Source organism: Gnatocerus cornutus, chromosome 5 (genome assembly GCF_029298725.1).
Source record: "Gnatocerus cornutus isolate USDA-ARS CGAHR chromosome 5, icGnaCorn1.1, whole genome shotgun sequence".
In the NCBI taxonomy this organism is placed as follows: Eukaryota; Metazoa; Arthropoda; class Insecta; order Coleoptera; family Tenebrionidae; genus Gnatocerus; species Gnatocerus cornutus.
In genome coordinates, this window is record NC_142237.1 from 7,117,707 (window position 1) to 7,137,248 (window position 19,542).

At 33.9% G+C, this 19,542-nt stretch overlaps 2 protein-coding genes across 4 annotated transcripts in view; one reads left to right on the forward strand and one right to left on the reverse strand.

Annotated features, from left to right (window-relative positions):
* Positions 1-19,542, reverse strand: part of 5-HT2A (5-hydroxytryptamine receptor 2A) — a 94,239-nt gene that overhangs the window by 46,396 nt on the left and 28,301 nt on the right. For 2 of the 3 annotated variants that reach the window (XM_088037660.1, XM_088037662.1), the window contains exons 1-2: positions 7,854-7,936; positions 7,752-7,801 (exon numbers count right to left, since the gene is read on the reverse strand). The exons of the other annotated variant lie outside the window; for it this stretch is intronic. The gene's annotated coding sequence lies outside the window, so the exon portion shown is untranslated. Of the gene's footprint in view, positions 1-7,751; positions 7,802-7,853; positions 7,937-19,542 lie in introns of those variants that run through there. 3 annotated transcript variants of the gene reach the window in all.
* LOC148174027 (pfs47 receptor-like) lies at positions 8,960-9,811 on the forward strand. The gene is made up of 3 exons (XM_088037171.1): positions 8,960-9,093; positions 9,142-9,341; positions 9,389-9,811. The coding sequence occupies exons 1-3, from the start codon at positions 9,030-9,032 to the stop codon at positions 9,671-9,673; spliced, it is 549 nt and encodes a 182-aa protein (XP_087893297.1). The 5' UTR covers positions 8,960-9,029; the 3' UTR covers positions 9,674-9,811.

A 19,542-nucleotide genomic window follows, 5' to 3' on the forward strand; every position in this document is an offset into this window, starting at 1 on the left:
CATTATCCTGATATAAAATAATAATTGACGGGAGGAAGCTCAATAAAAGCTCATAGAAAATCATTAAAGCACGCTCTGTGCATTTATAAGCATTTCTTTATACTGTACATTTATCTAATGATTGTTTGATATTTCTGTACATAATGCAGAAAATGAACCGTTTTAACGACCACACAAAATCTAAAATAAGTGCACATAAATCGAGAAATATTTCTTGTCTACAAGAGCTTTTTGGACTATGCATCAAAATAATGTGTACATAACATTAGTCCACTTTAAAGAAGATTACAAATTTTATGTTAGTCCCACGTGTTTGTATTTTTGTCGTAATTTGGCTTTTATTCAAATTATCACAGATTGTTAGTCAAATATTGCACGTGGACTGCATACAATGTGTCCACAAAGTTTAAATTATTGATGAGACCCCAAAAAACGTTTTCGACCTCTTGAATGTTGCACACATGGCAAGTTACCACACGCGACTGTAAATAACTATTTCAAATTTAAGTTGAATTCCAATGTTATGTGGGCAGTATAAAATTTAAATTAACGAATTAATTCAAAAAAATATCACCCAAAAAATCAAAAGTTTCTAGACCACTTGAATCCTGAAAAATATGGAGTACTGTAAAATCAGGAGAGTAAAAGCTTTAAAGAAGAAAATATACCTAAGAAAATGTATGCTGAAGAATCTTAAAAACAAAAAGCTGAAAAACCCGGAAGCAGAAAATTTAAAACTTTTGGAAAAAAGGAATAAATTTAGAAATCAAAGACAATATTTACAGAATTCGCGGGAGTTCCAAACAATTCAAATTGCCTCAAGGATTTAAAATTCCGCCGAACATTTAAAAATTAATTTTAACCAGCGAATCCATACAATTAATAAACTAAATTTTTCTCGGACAAATTAACTTTTTTCATAGGAACAGAAACGGCCTCTGGTTACGACGCCTGAGTTTTTTGAGGGTGGAACTGAATTGAAACAGACAAAAAGGCGGACATTGTTAATCTAGAAAAACTTAGGCACTACATAGCTTCTACAGCAGCAAAGCTTCGATCGGTGTTCCTAATGCCTTGAACATATTTTTCACATCCGTACAAACAATCAAAACATACACAAAAACTTTTATAAGATGCACCCCAAAATCTGATTTCTGCGTATAAAAAAAAACATAAACACTCTGACACGGGACATTTAAATAAATCGTCTGAATAAACAGTTGTTTCAGATTAATTTTACGGCTTTTGATTCCCTTGATGTCCATAGGCTCCGTCAATTTGTTTACATTTGCATTCGTAAACAGATGGTCAATTTTTGGCATTTTTGACATCAATTGTTGTATCATTGAAGATCACGCGATATAAACAATGTTCGAGTGCACTTTGCGTGTTCAGAAAGTAGTGTTTGGGAACTATTGTTTAATTAAATCGTTTATTGTTATCCTTGAGCTATAGTTACATGACAACACATATTTAAAAAACGCCTGTATTCTGGTTCCTGATGATTACCAGTCAAAATGACAAATCATGTTCATTAATTTAATTTTCGCAACTCAATGTGATCTTATGAAAACAATTAAAGCAACAAGTAACAAATTATAAACAAATTAATTATGAATTAAATGTGTGCAGCTACCCGGATTTAACAAGATAAAAACTTACATGAAATGCTGCGGAAATGCAACTTGGAAGCGAAAATGTCAGTGCATTAGCGTAAGCTCGTTTTAAGTGATTTTTCTTCCAACAAGTCACTCAAACTAAATAGCAGATTTGCATGTCAATTACAATTAAGCAGAACATTGATAATTATAAACACACGTTTAAACCTGCTACTTTCTTAACAATTCTGTTGCAATTAATGATGCACTTTAGACAGATTACTACTGTCCACTATTGTTTATTTAAAACGCTTAAACGATGTGAAATGATACTTCACCGACAAATTGTATTTGTTAAATCCCTCCATAAAGTGTAGCATTGTGTTGATTTTTGCCGTTTCCCGCACCTGCCACCTATTTTCCGAGTTTTTGTGGCAAATTTTCTACCTACCCTCCGGCTATTATTAACCGATTTTGGCTCACTAGTCGGCCAAAAATCTACCTAATTTATCATCAGTCGTTGTCAGTTGCAGATGTTATAATTTGTAAATCATGATCATTAATCCGGGACGTTTTTATGTTGTACGTGCACCGAAATGAAGTGGTCTGTATTAATCCCTCCTCTCGCTTCTTGTCGGAGTTAATGAATGAATTGACGATAATTAAGGCGCAAGCTGGCCGTGAAAAAGACACCTAAGGCTTCGCGACGTCCTTGTGTAATGAATGACAGAGCGACGAGTGCCTAATATTTATTTGATAATTATTAATAACTCGCATCGATTGATACGAAGAATATGCTACTGTTCTAATATCGCGTTGTTTGTCTTCCACCGCTCGAGGTTGTGTGTATGTTTATAGTAAGTAATTGAACAGGCAGTAAAAGAAATGTTTACTCATCTATCAACAAGACAATAACTAGAGGTATTCATTCGTTAGCTTCTTCGGTTTTTGCCTGGAAATTGCGAAATTTTTACCGACTCTTCGACTTCTTATATTCAATATATCACGATAGTTTGACAGGAAATCGTTTATATAACAGTTTTTCTTTCGTTATTCAAATTTTGCAGATTATTTCAAGCATGTGGATTTATAGCCACAGAGCAAAGGTCACTTAAGCAAAGCGTGGGTTTACTACTACACTATTTTAATTTCTGACGTTACAACAAAAGCTCCATATAACTTAAAATTTAAACAAAGGACTGTAGATGTACTAGAAAAGGGAAGCTGGTCGCTATCCAAGTTGAGATTTATTCACTTTGTTCTGGTACAACCTTATCTGCCTTGGGAGAAATATGGCGTCGGTTAAACAGCAATAATCACAAAAAAGGCAAATGAACATGTTCATTCACGTCTACAAATAGACGTTTTTTTAAAATATTTTTCCCAAGGATTGTCGAACAATTCGGTGTATTAATTTATTTTTTCCTGCTTTGTCGAACATCAAGGCAAAATTCTTTGAATGGCCAATTATTTTTGGCTGACAATACAACTCAAGTTCTGCATTTAGGTAGGGGAAACCGGTGTCAATTGTAACAATGCCTATTACAACGGCATTTTTTTGAAATTTTAAACATTGTTCAGAAATAAAGTTTAGATACATTATCTAGCTTATTACTATGCATTGTGCACGCATGCTCTGTACATACAATGTGTGTTAGAGCCAAATGTCTAAAAAACGTGTAAAAAGTAAATAAGCAGTGTTACATTAATTTCATTTAACTGGGGAAAATAGCCAAGAGGGAGATATTGCAAGATAAGGATCATTTTTTGTATTGTCTCTTCTTTGATTTCTTGTTGATTTGTGTTTAGGCTATGGCCAAACACATTAAATAAAACCAATAATGTTTGTATAAGTTATTCGGTGTCAATTGAAACACATAGTCTGGTTTGACGGTAACAAGGTAAAATTTGTAGAAAGTAGAATAATAATAATTATAGACATAAGATGGTGGCCTAACCAAACTGGAATGCAAATCAAACCTCATTGTGATATGAATTGATCAAAGAACTTAGTTATTTGATTTTTTTTAATTAAATTAAATACTTGTGTTGTTATTGTCAACTGAAGGACTTCGGTCTGCTTTTTCTTTAAAGACACCCCACAAAAGCAATGAAATGAAGATGTAAGGCCCTAGTCACGATGTAGTAAAATCCTAATCAATGCAATGCAGTTAACAGTGCAGTTGGGTGTCGATTGTGTAACACTTGACGTGGTCTTCTAAAAAGTGTCCTGGTATTATATGTAACTAAAAAGTTATTGGAAGTTTAGACATGAGAATTATGTCCGTTAAGTTTTTCAGTTTTTGATTGCAATGAATTCAAAATTTTAAATAGTTAAATAAGTTTCTTATAAACAAATATTTAAATTTTGTTACAATAGACACCGGTCTCCCCTACTGTCTCATCTAAAAGTGTAAAACAAACTGCTTGTAAATTGAACATACCAAATAAAAATTCGTCAACTGTCACTTGCTATGACACATGATGGATCTGTTTCAGTTTTTTAACTTCTTATCCGTGACAAATCAATCGTTAAGGTTGGCCGACGCTTATTTTCGTCGTAGATTCTTTATTTTTAGGTAAAAATTGATGTTACCTGTCTTGTGCTTTAAATTACTAAAACTTTAAGGAGTGTGTTCTGAAGTTTGTGTTGACGTTTTGTAACAATAATAAATTTCTATATCTCATTTCGTCGTCTAAATGGCAACTGCCACTATCTCAATTTTGACGATTTTTCGTTTTGGCTAGTTTTCGAATTGTTTCTTCGTGGGGAATGTCGTGACGGAGTCTGTTTTTTGAATTGCGCTACATTTTATGCTCTACGCGAAAATTTGACAACATCCGCTATCTCAATACGTAAGGCAACATACGCTATTTCATTCTCAATTCAAAATAAGGTAGAATAAAAGTGTATGTCGGATTGAGTTAAAAGTGTATTAAGCGAGAAGAAAAATGTTTGATGGTGCTTCCAACATAGATTGTCCTATGTTCCTTCATATTAAGCAAATATCGTCAGTTAACAATACCTCTTATAAAAAATTATTAATTCGATTTAAAATAATCCACTTCTAGCATCAATAACCATAAGATTTCTATTTTAAAGTAATAAATCTACAGATCAAATAGTAATAAAAAAAAACAATTTTTTTAAAGCAATGTAATTAATTCGAAAAAAAGGTCAGCGCGAGGGTTTGAACACGCATGAAAAAAGTGTCTACGTTTTTTATTAATACAACAATATCAACCTAGCATGGTAAATGTCATAATTTTTAACATACGGCGAGTTTGTAAAATTATACCTAATCTAATTGACTAATTGAACATCCACAAAAATGGAAGTTAGCGATGGCTCTTTATAAATATTATGTTCCAACTGAACTAATACGTTCTTTTTCACTCATTTTGATTTAATCAGAATCTACAGAAGACACGGTGAAAAAAAAAGGCCAACCAATTAACGCTTATAGCTTTTTCTGTCACATAGAATTGGATGTACTTTAAGCTTTATTGGGATTATGACTGATGTTTAAAATAATTTGGAATAAGTTGTCTATTTATGTTATGCTCTCCATCGATGCCAGAAGGTTGTCGATGTCGACGGTGGTCCGTTCATAAATTCCAGCAATACCCGAAATTCCATGCTCGGATGTATTCACAATTACAATGGTTAAAAGGATGAGATTTGTCATTTAACACAAAAAAAGTTGTTTGTTATTTGTATAGTATTGAAAACGTAAACTGCAACTTGCTCTATCTCAGGCAAAAATTAAGGCAACACCCTCTATCTCAAGCATTTCTTCAGAAAATTGTTTTATTTTATTAAAACTTTTAATAATCGTTTGAAACACAATAAAAAACAAATGTATAGGATTACTATTCCAAAAATGTATTTAATCTAAAAAAAAACAGTTTTTTTATTGTCCTGTAAAGTTGCAAAAATTGAGATTGCGTAGGGTGCCACTGAGACGACGATTTGTTGTTTTCTTCCAATAAACCTGTGACTAAATAAATATCAAAATCTGCGTATAATCATATTCAAAGACTTTCGATTTTCATTTTTTGGCATTTTACAAGCAATTAACAAAAAAACATCTCCGTTGAATAACGAATGACCTTTTCAATATTGCGCTGTTTCGGTTATAGTTCTAAGAATTTATTAATTTAGTAATAAAATTTCTTCTGACTGAAACGGTAAAAATGGAATGAAAAAAGTAATATATCAGAAGATCATAAAAATTTATCATTTTTATCAATTTATTCATAATTGGTATTAAGTATGTCGCTTTCACTTTTATTAAAAATTAATTTTAAATTTAGCTTCTGTTAATAGATTAAACAGATAAAAATAAAACTCGCTTATGATAAATTTTGAACCAATTCCAACTGGGCTTCGTCACAGACATAATACAGCCAACGCGTTAAATTGGCGAGAGCCGGCGCAACCGGAAAGAGTGTTCGGGGCATTCAGGTGCTGAAATGGCGTAATAACGTCTCGGATGAGAATGGATAATTTCTCTAATTCGGGAATTTGGGGTTACATTTTTTGTTGCAATTTTGTGGTTTGTTTCTCTGACACTTATCACTAATCAACGTGTTTTTTTGTTACAGTATGTTAAAAATTTTGGGATGAAATATACGAAAATAAAATAAGTAAATCCATTCACAAAACATAAAAGCTACTATGGTTAGCGATAAAAAATAACCCTAAACGGAACATTTGGTGAGATAACCAAATGGACATTTGACAATTATCATGCCAAAATTTCAAAATGAAATCTTTAATTTTGACTCACTCTGCAAAAAAGCGCAAAAAATAAATAATTTCTGCAAGACACTAAGAAGTTCTTTAAGGTAAATAAAAATTGTACAAACTGAACTGACATTGCCTGAAATTGACTGAACTGACTTTTATTGAAAAGTACACTCTGATTTTATAGAAATCAAAGGTAACTTGATTTTTATGTTTTGTGAATGGATATTATACTAAATTTATTTTTTACTTTTTGAAACAATCAGCTATCGAAAAATTAAAATTATGTGGATAACTTATTAATAACATAATGAACAAACTAACAGCATTGTCAATTTTTTTACATATCTCAGAATGATTTCAAAATTAAAGTCAGTTCGGAAAAACTGCAGTAGTACGGCAAAAAAAAACAGATTACACTGGACACTCGTGGGCATTTAAAAAGAAAGCGACATTTACCACAACAAAGATTACACAATATTTTGACTTTATAAAGATATCAAATTAATTAGTATTTAATTAGAAACTATGTAATTTGAATGGTTTGATGAAAAATTTCCTTTGTATTTAAAGAATACTTTTTTGCTTCAATATAAGATTCTCGAAAGCCACATCTTCATAAGTTTTGTTACATTTTACAACATGAAAATGACTCCTTTATTAGAATTACATCTATTATACGACCACAGCATCAAATTACATTAGTAAAACAGTTTTATGACTCGGAAGCGACATCTAAACTTAATAAAATGATAAGCATATTAAAGTTGAGGTAACATAGTTTTCCCATTAACTTCAACAAATTCAAGTTTGACTGCCGCGAAAACTTCATTTAAGTATAAATAATGAAATTAGTCTCCATTATTGGTTACACAGAACACGCCGCAAAAAAGCCAACACAATAACATCATTCATTCATCAGACAAGGCGTTTTTAATTTTTAGTAGGTTGGCAAGCCAAATCATGTAAAATTTAATTGGTGAAAAACACCCAACTAATCTTGTTGTGACCCAATTTTTTTATCACCTTTTCGCCGGTAATCAAATATAATGCATCATTTTCCTCGTAAAAAAACCCATCTGTGTGTATCTTCACGTCCAAAATTTCAATGTTAATTTCCGCAAAAAAAACGTATGGTGCGTCAAAACATGACTATTAATTTTTTACGCGTTGAAGGTCCTCCAGAAATAAAAGCTGACAATTTTTCTGCCACCACTGACCTAAGCCAATATCTTTTTGGATGATAAAATTCCAGGCGCGAAGTCTTCATTACCCTTTAGGGACTCTCCAAGCCAGAGATGACAACCGAAATAATGTAGGGCTCGTGAGATAAGTGGTACTATTCCGCCGCTATTATTTACGAGACGGCTGAGAAAATCAACCACCGATAAAATTACACTTACTTTCGAAATTATGAAGTTTGGAGTATTTTAACGCAGGCGTTCTCCTCCAGCTGTTAAGAAGAGAACTCACATTTTTGTCAAAAATTGTGGAAATTAATTTACTTGACTTAGTTTTCGGCACACGTCGCGTGTTTTTTTCTTCGGAGCGAATGCGTCCGCGTCCAAACGGTGCCGGCGTTTATCAAAGACTGAGCGCGCGCTCGGAGTTTGAGGTATGTACAAGCGCTCGTCTTGTTTTTGCCAACTTGTATACGAATTAGAGGATATGACGGATTCTGACTGCCCCCGGGGGTGGCTGGACGGAAGCTGGAGAGGGCGAGAAATGCCAAATTTTCAACAGATTGCAATTTATTACTTTATTTATGTGACTATTTGGAAACTGCCAAAGCGTGGTGCCGCTTCCATCTTGTACGTAATATAAATGGAAAACCTCTGCTTTTCGATATTTCGGCACATTTCTTATTTACATTGCACTATCTTAGGAAACGTGGATGGATGTAAGAAACGGTATTATCCCTAGAAGTGTTTAAACGTGTTCCAAGCGCTGAACCAACTTATATCTAAGAAGTTTACAACTGGGAGGATTTTTCCTCTGAATAGTTCTGTTTCAATAAAATAAATCTTAAATCCACCTTTGGTTTTACGTTTCATTTCACATACAAAGACTACAAACAAGAGGAAACTTTTGTGTTTCTGTTTCTTCGTAACTTTCAAAAACAACCACAAAATTAATTTCGCAATCTCTATGATAATGAAGTCACTTTATAACGTTTAAAGAGGGAGGAAAATAGGCCATTGTTAGGTCGTTTTTCGGTCATTTTAAATTCCCAACCTGCGACAAGTATTACTCGAAATGAACAGAGGTCGCCTATTACAATTAATAATAATTTTCGGGAAGGAATTTCTTCAGGAGTTTCTCTAAGCTTCGGAGGGGTTATTTCATTTGTAAAGAAGACTTTATTCAAGCCGTTTATACAAACAAACGTTACAGTTCGCACAAAAACCAAAAATATAAAGATGTAAACCCTGTCATGGCAACGTGAATAAAGTAATTTAACTACCCTCGTCAAATGTCAAAAATAATGAAGATGGCGCCACCTATAAAATTTTGATTATGCGGTTATCTTGCCGGGTTCAAAAACTATCGATTATTATGGGAAAAACCATTTACAACCGCCTTGTATACTTATTTCGTTTTCTATCACTGACTGACCTTTAACTTTTTATCTTCGCGCAACCTTCTTTACCTAATGAACCCAATAAATGACAGATTGAACAATGATTTACAAGGCTCTATACATCTTTTTACTGCCTGGGGCAATACTAGTTTTTGGAAGTTCTGGTACGTAAAACCATCCAACCGCTTGATAAAACAATTTTGCAATTTTAGATCAATATTATTGGCGTGACTACACTGGCGTTATTCCTCCAGACGCCTTGCCTGCCGGACAAGATGTGAATGGCCATCAAACCTACATCGCAGAAGGATACATCCACAGCCATGGTCTCTATGTAGCAACCCTTTTTCCCGGACAAAAAGAAGTGGAATTTCCGTGCTATGGTGTGAAAAAAGCTGCTTTTGATGTCAAGGTACTAGAGATGAAAGTAAGTTCCATTTCATTTCATGACTTTTTTAGATCTTGTGTACTGACCAACCGGAAAATTTTCGATGGGTAAAAACAACCAAGGAGACTTTTAAGCAAGACATAGCAAATTTAGATGCTGTTAGAGCAGGTTATGATATACCATCTAATGCGAAAGTTATGTATGTTGGTAGAATCTCCTTTCAAGGACATGTTTTGGTAGGAAATGTGTGGCATCAGATCCTGTGGTTCCCTTTTCGAGGAGTGCAACGTCCTATTAATAGTTACGAGGTGTTGATTGTGGATGCTTCAGGTATTGTTCCGAGGATCCATCACTAGACTCAATAATTGATTTTCTGTTTGCATTCAATGTTGAGCATAATTACTGTTATAATGTTTTTATTTTAATTTTAATTTTGTATAATAAGGTAACACAAATATGTAGATACAACCTTGTATATTTAATGCAGCCTTTAGGAAGATGAAGAAATTTTTGTGTTGTTCAGAATTTTCGGATTTTTATATTGTTTGTGCATATTTCTGAAGTCCTTGTATGTGTATCCTTTAATGTGTTTTCTATTTTTTTTTAATCTTCTAGATGTTCACAAATTTTGATTCTTTCTAATTAATTTTTTATCCTCGATTGACTTTGTTTGTTACTTTTCTAACCTTTATTTTCACTGCAATTCTCCTATTCTTTGGATATTTTGGATTTTTCCATTTTTCCATTTTTAGTTCTTCGATTGTTTTAACTCTTTCAAAAACTTTAAAACTCTGCATTCTTCGACTTTGAGATTGGAAATCGCTTATTTCAAATGTTGTTGAACTCTTTTCTGTTTTCCTAAATTGTCTTTGTTCTCTTGATCCTGTAGTCTTCTGTATGCTTTAAATCTTTAATTTTTTTTCTCTTTTGATCTAATTAGATTCAATTTAAGCAACCCAAAATACGCCTTTCGTTATCTACTTTGTTGCATAATATCCAGAGCATGTCTTTTAAAAATATGGAATTGTAATATGCAAATAATATGGAAAATAATAAGCAAATTAGTTTTAAAAATCGAATCCCACAGACTAAAAATAAAACTGCATTTTGCATTTTTCATAGAATCCGCTCTTTACTCATAACAGTTCCGAACTGCCGGCGAAAGTTCGAGGAAATTCCATGACATACATTGTGCCTGAACTAACCAACGTCCTTTCAGGAAAAGCGTACGTTCCCTGAATTTCTATTATTGTTGATTTTTTCTTTCTGAATTCAAGAATCCTTGATGTTGCGCATAAATTCATCCACTTTCGTTACATACCCTCGTAGGCACTTAATATACAATTCCTGTTGGTTTTGCGTTGGTATTTTTTTAAAGGAACTTCACATAACGGCGTCGACGGTTGAATTAAACTGTACAAAGCAGCATTTGCATATTTACAGTTCTCTTGGGTTTAGTGACGGACTGTTTGCTAGAAATCGGTACCTAGAACTCGAAACTGTACCAACGAACCATTATTGCAACGATTCCTGCTATCGGCAGGATTTTTCCAAACAAATGGCGTCGTTATAACGAAACGATCGCATGTCTATATAAAGTTTACGTTAATCTTCACCTACACGGAGCTTCCTTCTTGACGATTCCTGCGATAACCAGCTACGCGGATACCTCGCAGGATCTTTTATGCGTTGATATATATTTTCCGCTTGACATAGTCAACATGTGCATCATGTTTAAACATGACAAAGATACAACATTTGCATAAGACGGTTTTAGCTGTGAGTGGCGACAAAATCTTGGGCGAAGCACAATACAAATAGACTTCTTAGGAGGTAATTCAACTTCTCTCGATGGCTTCATTATCGGACTACACGACAATCGATAAGTTCGCTTCAGAGATGAGGACAGATACTTGGATGAAAGTTTCTAAGGGAAAATGTGAAACGAAAACACGGAAAAAATCGTTTTTTTACATTTTTCGTATATTTTATTTTGTGTGTAAAGCTGAGTAGATATGACATTGTAATAAATTTGGAATATTAATGTCCGAAGGGCTTTGTTTTGATTAGATACGAACTGATTTTTGTTCAATTTTAGTTATTATTTTAACAGAAAACTGAGCAATTTCCAATTACTTTTTTTTTTCAAATTTGCATATTTATCACAGATGAAGTTGGCGGGCTCCTCTCCTCTTTTTTGCTAGCTCGAGGAAACCCGCGGTAATTAAAACGAATGAAAACTAGTATTTTTCCGCCTTAACTAAAAAACACTCGGGCGAGGATTCTGACAGAATTAGCGCCGAATAATTATAATTTACAATTCTGTTTACAAGTTAACCCATTCTTCGCTAATAAAACAGTCAAAAGCGCGCCGCCACGTTTATCCGAAGCAATTAAATCGTCCGAAAAAATCATCATAAAAGAAATTAGGGAAAATTTTCTTGATGCCTCTCGTAATCACAATTAGTGGAGCTAGCACGTCGAAATTCCTTTCCGCAAGATGTTGATCTCGTTTGTTCACCCTGACCTCGATCTAGTTTCCTACAGGAAACTGAATGTGATTAAAATTTATTGAAGAAATTCCTGCAGTCACCGTGAGTTAAAGAACAATTCAAGCACAGTTACAGGACTGGCGTTAATTGCAGGAATTTAGCTGCTGGCTAATTTAATTTGATAAAAGTTTCAAATTGAAAATTTCGCGCTAGTTAAAAGCGGTCGTCGAAGGGTGTCCAACCCCACTTAGTAATTTTATTATTCCAAGATTCGTGGTAAAACTCGTACTTTTTAAAGAAAGTCAGGAATAACATCGCTGCGATCGGGTCGATGGATTTAAATAAACAAACCGTCTGAAATTGTTTACTTGGTTCCAACTCAACGCCGGCGGTCAATCGTTTAAAAATATTTACCGTGCCTCCGGGATCGAGAAAAGAAGACCGGAAATCCCCCAACAATTATTCCGGCAGGTTTCCGGTGTGTTTGTCGTCGATTCCGTCGAGGATTCCGTTGACGTTGATTTTTCACCGATATGATTTTTTTCATACAAATGAGACGGGATCGTCTCTAATGAATAATCGGTGAACTGGACACGAATCGTTTGATTGCAAAACGCGATGGAATCAAATTAAAACTGAAAGGGCCGAAAAATTGTCTTCACATTGATTAGCGGCGCTTTTTTCAGTGGAAATTTTTCAGCTGTTCATAAAAGCGTCCGTCAAATTGAATCAGCTGCGCGTAAATTGCAGCTTCAATTCACCGATAAATAAACGAGTTTGAATGGACCACGACCGAGGATTATTCTCACACTCAATTAACAATTAACACGTCAAGATATTTTTAGGAAAATTTCATCTGGAAGCACAAATTAACAAGGGGATGGGGTTCGAAAAATGATGGAAACGTTTACGTAACAATTAGTCGATTCTATCGTATGTTTATAATTCTGTAAAGCAATTATTGGATCCTTAAGAGACACCACAAATGTCAAAGATTGTCTATCGGCTCCTCATCACGGAGACATTTAGGGCGACGAAGAAGATCTCTAATTGCATAATCAAGACTCAACTGTTCGTCGAATTCAATCAAACCTAGAAATTAAACTAGACCCACTTCAAAGTTCCAAGTTCTATGACTTGGTTGTCCTTCACTACTCAAATAATAATCTACAATAGGAATATTAGTTCTAATAAATGCATATGTACACACCGCTTATAGCTGCTTCTCATGCATGTAGCTATTAATTTCTTACTCGACAGATGTTAGTTGAAGCTGCAAAACACCAAATTATATGTCTACAAAATTAGGTTCTGCATCAACTACAGGACATCTTCCAGCCAACTGTAAAATTAAACGGATAAGGCAGATTTTGTCAGTTTACTTATTCTTCGTTATCTTTTAATTTCTTCATAGACAAGAACATCTCCGTATTTAAAAGTAGAGTCACAATTAAGTATAAAGGGTGTTTCGTAAATAGATGGTAATCCGTGAAATGGAGAATTTTTGTCTTAACGTCCTTCGTTTAAGAACTAGAAGACCGATAAGTTGACCAACGAGCGAATAGTGTAAAACCCCCTTTTAAATTATATTTTGAATATCAAAAGTTTGTACAAACTGAGACGAATGAAAGACTTTGGGTTATGAATATATTATGATTAATAATCCATTTCTATATATTATGATTAATAATCCATTTCTAAATAGACGGATTTACTGAGATTTGCTGAAACTATCCTTGACAAATGGAACATCGTTTGTAATAGCTTCATGGTGTGCCACACATTTCGAAGACAATAGTTAAAATAACCTTAAAATTCCCTTTGAAATTTAAGCAAATTCTAAATCATCAAGATTGTAAAGTTGCTGGTTCTTGGAGCGTCGGATTCTAAAAGACATTCATCGGCCTTCTAGGATCCCAGATTTTTAAACTTCAAGACTAACGGGTCGATTTCAAGTCACTGCGTTAACGCAAATTTGCAACCGTTGCCAAGGTATGAGCAATATGATTGGCGTTGCTATGTTGCAAATGGGATTTGCAGTAACGCAAGTCACACTTGAAATCGACCCCTTACAGAATTTGTTAACAAAATTAGAGCGATAATAATGGTTATGTTGAAAATTATGGAGTCCGTAGAATTTTTTAAAATGTATATTTGAAAAAACTTAAAAGCCAGAAGAGCATCGATGGATTAAAAAATCTAAAAATTTTAGAATCTGAGAAATGGTCTTGAAATTTGCCAATCCAACAATTTTAGATTTGGAACATTTAAAAATCCGCAATTCAAAAACTGCATTTAGAGATTTTAATCTTGGCAAGGTGAGAACCTCAGAACTTAAACTTAATTTGCAAACTTGTCGCCAATTTTAGGACAGAATTTAATTTGGAAACTGAATATCACCACATTGCCACAAACACGATTTCTACGAAATTTTGCATACGGTAATTGTATCGTATGAACTCGAGATTGCACCCCAGAGATATCGTATAACAGGTTGTGATGACGTCCACCAATTTTTTGATTTGCTTGTCCTCCTCGTTATGTTTGTCACCTGTGCGACCAGACAACGCTATAATCAATATCAATAATAAGCGGAGCAAAATATACCTTTCAAAAATCACAATAATCAAAAAATGGGAATAAAGAGAAAATGGGGACAATGCGCCATTGTACAAAGCACATCTTTGCTTTAAATGTTGATTTGAAAATCATCCCTTGACTTCCTACTTAATGAATCGTAAAGATAACTTTGTTAGTATTGAATGATCGAAAGAATTTCCTTCCCCTTTGATATTTTCAATTTACCAACAACGAGTCTTGCATACGCATTTGGCATATTATACTCAATATTCCAGAGTAAAAGAAGATTACCGAATACAAAATCCGTTACATCTACAAAATAGAAAAAGCTCTTTCTAAAAAGTGCAGTTCTTGAATAGTTCATCCAGAAATCCAACTTTAATTAAAACTGCAATTACAATAAAACACGCGTTTTCTTCATCCTCGTCCTAAAAACCGCATTTGCAGACCATAAACCTCCATCCAGCATTCATTTGAGAGAAAAAATACCAATGAGAATGAAAAGCTCAGACAAGTTTTTACGTCAAAATACTAATTAAAGCTCCTGTCATGCGGGAAGAGCCAGTTTAGGTCTGTGAAGCAACCCTAATGTCCTTTTACAATTAGTTCTGTCCTGGAACTCAATTAAATTAGCTTTTACGTTCCAATCTCACTGTATATATCCATAAAAAAATAACGGTTTCAACATATTTAGCGTTCCTGCCAAGCGCGCTTATACCTTGACCTTAAATGAATGTTATTAAGGTCTTGCGTCTGTTATGGTGCGACATGTCATCGCACGTCTTGCCGGTAATTCGTTATTTGAAATTTAGAACGTTGTGGTGTGGGATTTGATTCATAAAATGTCGTTTCAGTATAGAATATTACATCTTACAGAAAAATGGAATAAATCAGACTTGTTTGACATCGAATAAAGTCTGGCGAGTCAGCTCTTGTTCCATCAAGATTTTTGTAACATATTGCTACTAAATATCATTATCAATAAGATATAAATCTTTTAATATTTCGCAACGTAGGTATTTCGCAAGTTCCGCCGGAAAACTCGGCTTTCCACGCAGTGGCACATGACATGTAATCGGTACTCCCTCGACACGAAAGCGGCACTCATTTTCAAATCTTGTTTCCGGTGCAAATGTCGAATGTTTTAAATTGCAACGACACACGAGCTTGGGGGTCGGAAGCTGTACTTGACAGACTTTGAAAATGAGAATGGACATCCGGATGCAGTAGAAAAGGTGAAAATGTTGTTATGGCCAATGATACTGATGGCGACTGGCCAATGAACATTACTAATACAAGCATTAGATCTGGAACACAAATCATTAAAAATTGAGGGCCCTGTTCGTCTAACAAGGGAATATGTTGCCTGCATATTTGTTAATAAATTTTTTATTTGAGCAAAATTCCCTAACGATTGTTGCCAAAGGAAATGTCAGAGCTGCTTTGTGTTGCTACATGTGATGTGTTTTTTAAAGAGATGTTCGTTGTTCTTTAGGGACTGCCGCTTCTAATTAGTGGAGCCGGAAGTGGTGGATTACTTCGCCAAAGAAATTGCAGAAATCTTAATTGAAAATAAGTGATGCACTCAGTCCGCTTATTAAAATCTCGCCACCAACATAATAGTATAAAAGCTATCCTAATGAATGGTTCATAGAGTGATCTTAAAAAAGAACAAATCGATAATTGCAGATGAACACTGAAAATCTGAACTTCATCTAAAGTTGGATTCTTGGCACAAACAAGCAAGATGTTGCTATCGTAATCATCGAATTCCGAGGAAAATGTTTTCCAAGCAAACATAAAAAACTCGAAGACAATACGTATGGATAACTCCAAGTTAACCTTTCAGCGCATTCCTTGATTGACATTCCCCGGAACACTCCGGAGTTGATTTTTGAGGCTCAGGTAATCGAGTGGCGGTTTGTCATCAACAGCTGGAGTCTGGCGACTCTAATGACATCAATTAGTTGTGTTGACAGAGCATCCTCGCAGATATCCGGCCATCTACACCACAAGCCTGCATAATCGAATTTCTAGGAGATTAGTAACAACTGTTGCTTCTCTCGCCATCACATGCACAAAAGAAAACGAGAAAGAAAAAATTACATCCCCCGATGACAGATGCACGAATTTATTTTTTCGATGGGTTAAGATTTATGTTTTTGAGGCCAACATGAAATGCGGGAAACCACCCACTCTTTAATAAAAAATTAAGAAGACCCTCTTATTTGCAATATTTATGTTGTTGACATTCGCCTGAATTTGATTTTATTAGACGTGCTTCGAGGAGAAATTTTATTAAAACAATTTGGAAGATGCGGACGAACGTAATTTCAGCGACCTTAATCAGATTTAAAAGTTTTATATAGACGCAGTGGGGGTTATATTTATAAAAATTATTTGTACGACGTAGACTTGTGAAAAGAAAAACGAAAAACACGTATATTAATACAGTCGCGCCGAATTTGTCGTTGAGAAAGTGACACGTTATTTATTAGGTGGTTACGAAACATAAGAAATAAAAACTGAAAAATACGAGGGATGTTTATTAAATCCAGCGAAAAATCTGGTGAGCGCGAATTTATTTATCACACATGTCAGCTCGTACTCCATCACTACAAAAAACGACAAGCACGAGATCGGATGCTTCTACACATAGTTTATGAATGTGGGCACAAGAAAAACACGAAATGTTACCAAAATATACGTATACGCGTAAATAAACATTGGAATAAATAGGTGTATACGAATTTCCCGACTGCGACATAATCCGGAAAGCAATTTTACAAGCAACTTAAATATGGTACTTTGGGTAAAATTCGTCAAATTAGGTTTTTGAAAAATTTGAGTGAATTTTTTTAGTCAGAGAACTTAGAATTTTGAACGTGTATAAAACATAAAAATTTTAATAAATGTAAAAAAAAAAATTGAAGATTTGGCAGACAAAAATCCATCCACGATATTTGTGAAATTTTATTTTGCACAAACCTTATTAATTGAGACCGTCTCTCAAAAAAATTGAATGTTTGTCTGGAAGCACCAGATTAACATATTTTCAATTTATTTTATGACCCTATTCTTCTAAAATTCGGTTCTTTTTGCACGAAATTTAAAGTAGGTAATCTTGATTCTTTATCGTCCTATTTTATTTTGCAATTTGTTTTCTTACTTTTTTGGTATATTTTATTAATGCAATAGTTTCACTAGCAAAACAAGAATATAACCGTTTTATTTGATTTAAAGTGATAGAATTTTTCACCCTTTAAATTAAATCTTTTTAGGTCGCAAATAAATCGGTTTAGAAGAGATTTCACCGCCAAAGGCGACACCGCACGCAAATTCTCATCCATAAAACTTCACACTGGCGATCAGAAATTTCCATTAACAGTTGAACTAGTTCCTGTGGGATGGCACACTATTTGTTAGATTCTTGTCGAATTAGCTGTGGAAAACGGGGTCATGTTCCAACGTTCATTAGTTGCAAACTGAGGACACAATTACGACTAAATTCCCCCCCAGCGTCGTAAATGTCACCTGCTCAATAATGAATCGATTCCTTCGTCCTTATCGGGGGATTTACCCCACATTAAGGACAAACTTTGTAGGCTCCGGCGGATTGGGTATATTTAGAGATAAGCCAGCTATGACAGGAATGACGACTCGACTTAAATATTTGTTTCTAGGAAAAGGGGTACGGTAATAAATCTATTCAAAAAATTTAAAAAAAAACGTTGAATTAGCCTGTTAAATATGACAGAGATGTACACCGGATCTTCATCACCGCCAACATCGAAAAGCTCCATCTCGTAGGAAGGACAAGGTGGAAGTGCTGTCAATTGAGAGTCAAGCGCCATCTCTCCAAGAGCTTTATAACTGAATAACACACTCTGTAATTACAAATCTGCATATTTTTTTGGGTACATTTTTTACCAAATATAGGTACATCTCAATTAAAATTAATAGACCACGTTCATAAATAAACATAAAAAATTGGAAATTCTATAGAATTTTTTTTTAATATTACAGATTTCTACTCATACTGCAGTTATCTTTCTATGATCATTATACTGTAACACAGCTAAATTATTAATATTTTTTAATAAATAAACCTATTAAATACAGTTATTTTCAGTTCATCTCATTCTAAAACGGCGTATTTATGAACAAGAGGGAATGCCGAGTTCTGGAATTATTTTTTATTTTAAGTATTTTATTGATGATTTGCTTGGTGATTTTTATTAATGAACCAATCCTAAGCAATCAGTCATAAATCACTCTAGATTCGTATTTTACCATAATATGATTAAATATATCCTACATGTGTGGACCTACTAAAAATCTATAATGAATTAATTAGAATACATTCCTTCAGGAATAAAGTTTCCTCGACTAGCTACAGACTCAATAAACCAAATAATGGCGAAATTTAATTATTCCTTTAATATCCAGGTACTGTACAGTAAGTGATTCTATTGCATAGTGCATTAGAGGTATTAAGAACGCAAATTTACACGTTAAATAACGTTAAATTATCAAGCATCTAAAATTTAATCACGCTTAAACGTGCTACATACTGCCTTGGAACTTATAATTGAATGCAGATTTCATCATTCATTTCATTTTATACAATATAGCGCCGTTGTCTTTTATTTTTGAATCATACCTATTTACAGTTTGAAACATTTACCGGTAACTTGTTCATAGAAATTTGAGATAGTTAGCTTGTTAATTCGTAGATTAAATTTCACTTTGTGTTACCAATTTATCGTTAAAAACTTTACAAAAGTAGAGAGATAGGGTATCTATTGAAAATTGAACAATATTGTCTAAGGTGAGTTCGATTACAAAAGTTTATAACACTTTTAATCAAATTTATGTATCTTAAATCCTAGTGCAAATTCTGGTGTTTATCAGATCGTTGATTAAAATTCTCTTCACGGTTTCACTTCTACCTTTTGTTATCAAAAATACAATTTATTCCCAAACACCAAATTTCGTCAAAAAATGCTGACGCGCGTTTCGATAGCAATGCTACCATCATCAGAGCGATGATTAAACTGCTTAATCATCGTTTAATCGTCAAGTTTTATCAAGTTTTTGTGTAATTAATAAATATTTTATTTGTTCAATTGTCTATTTGTTACTTTTACAAA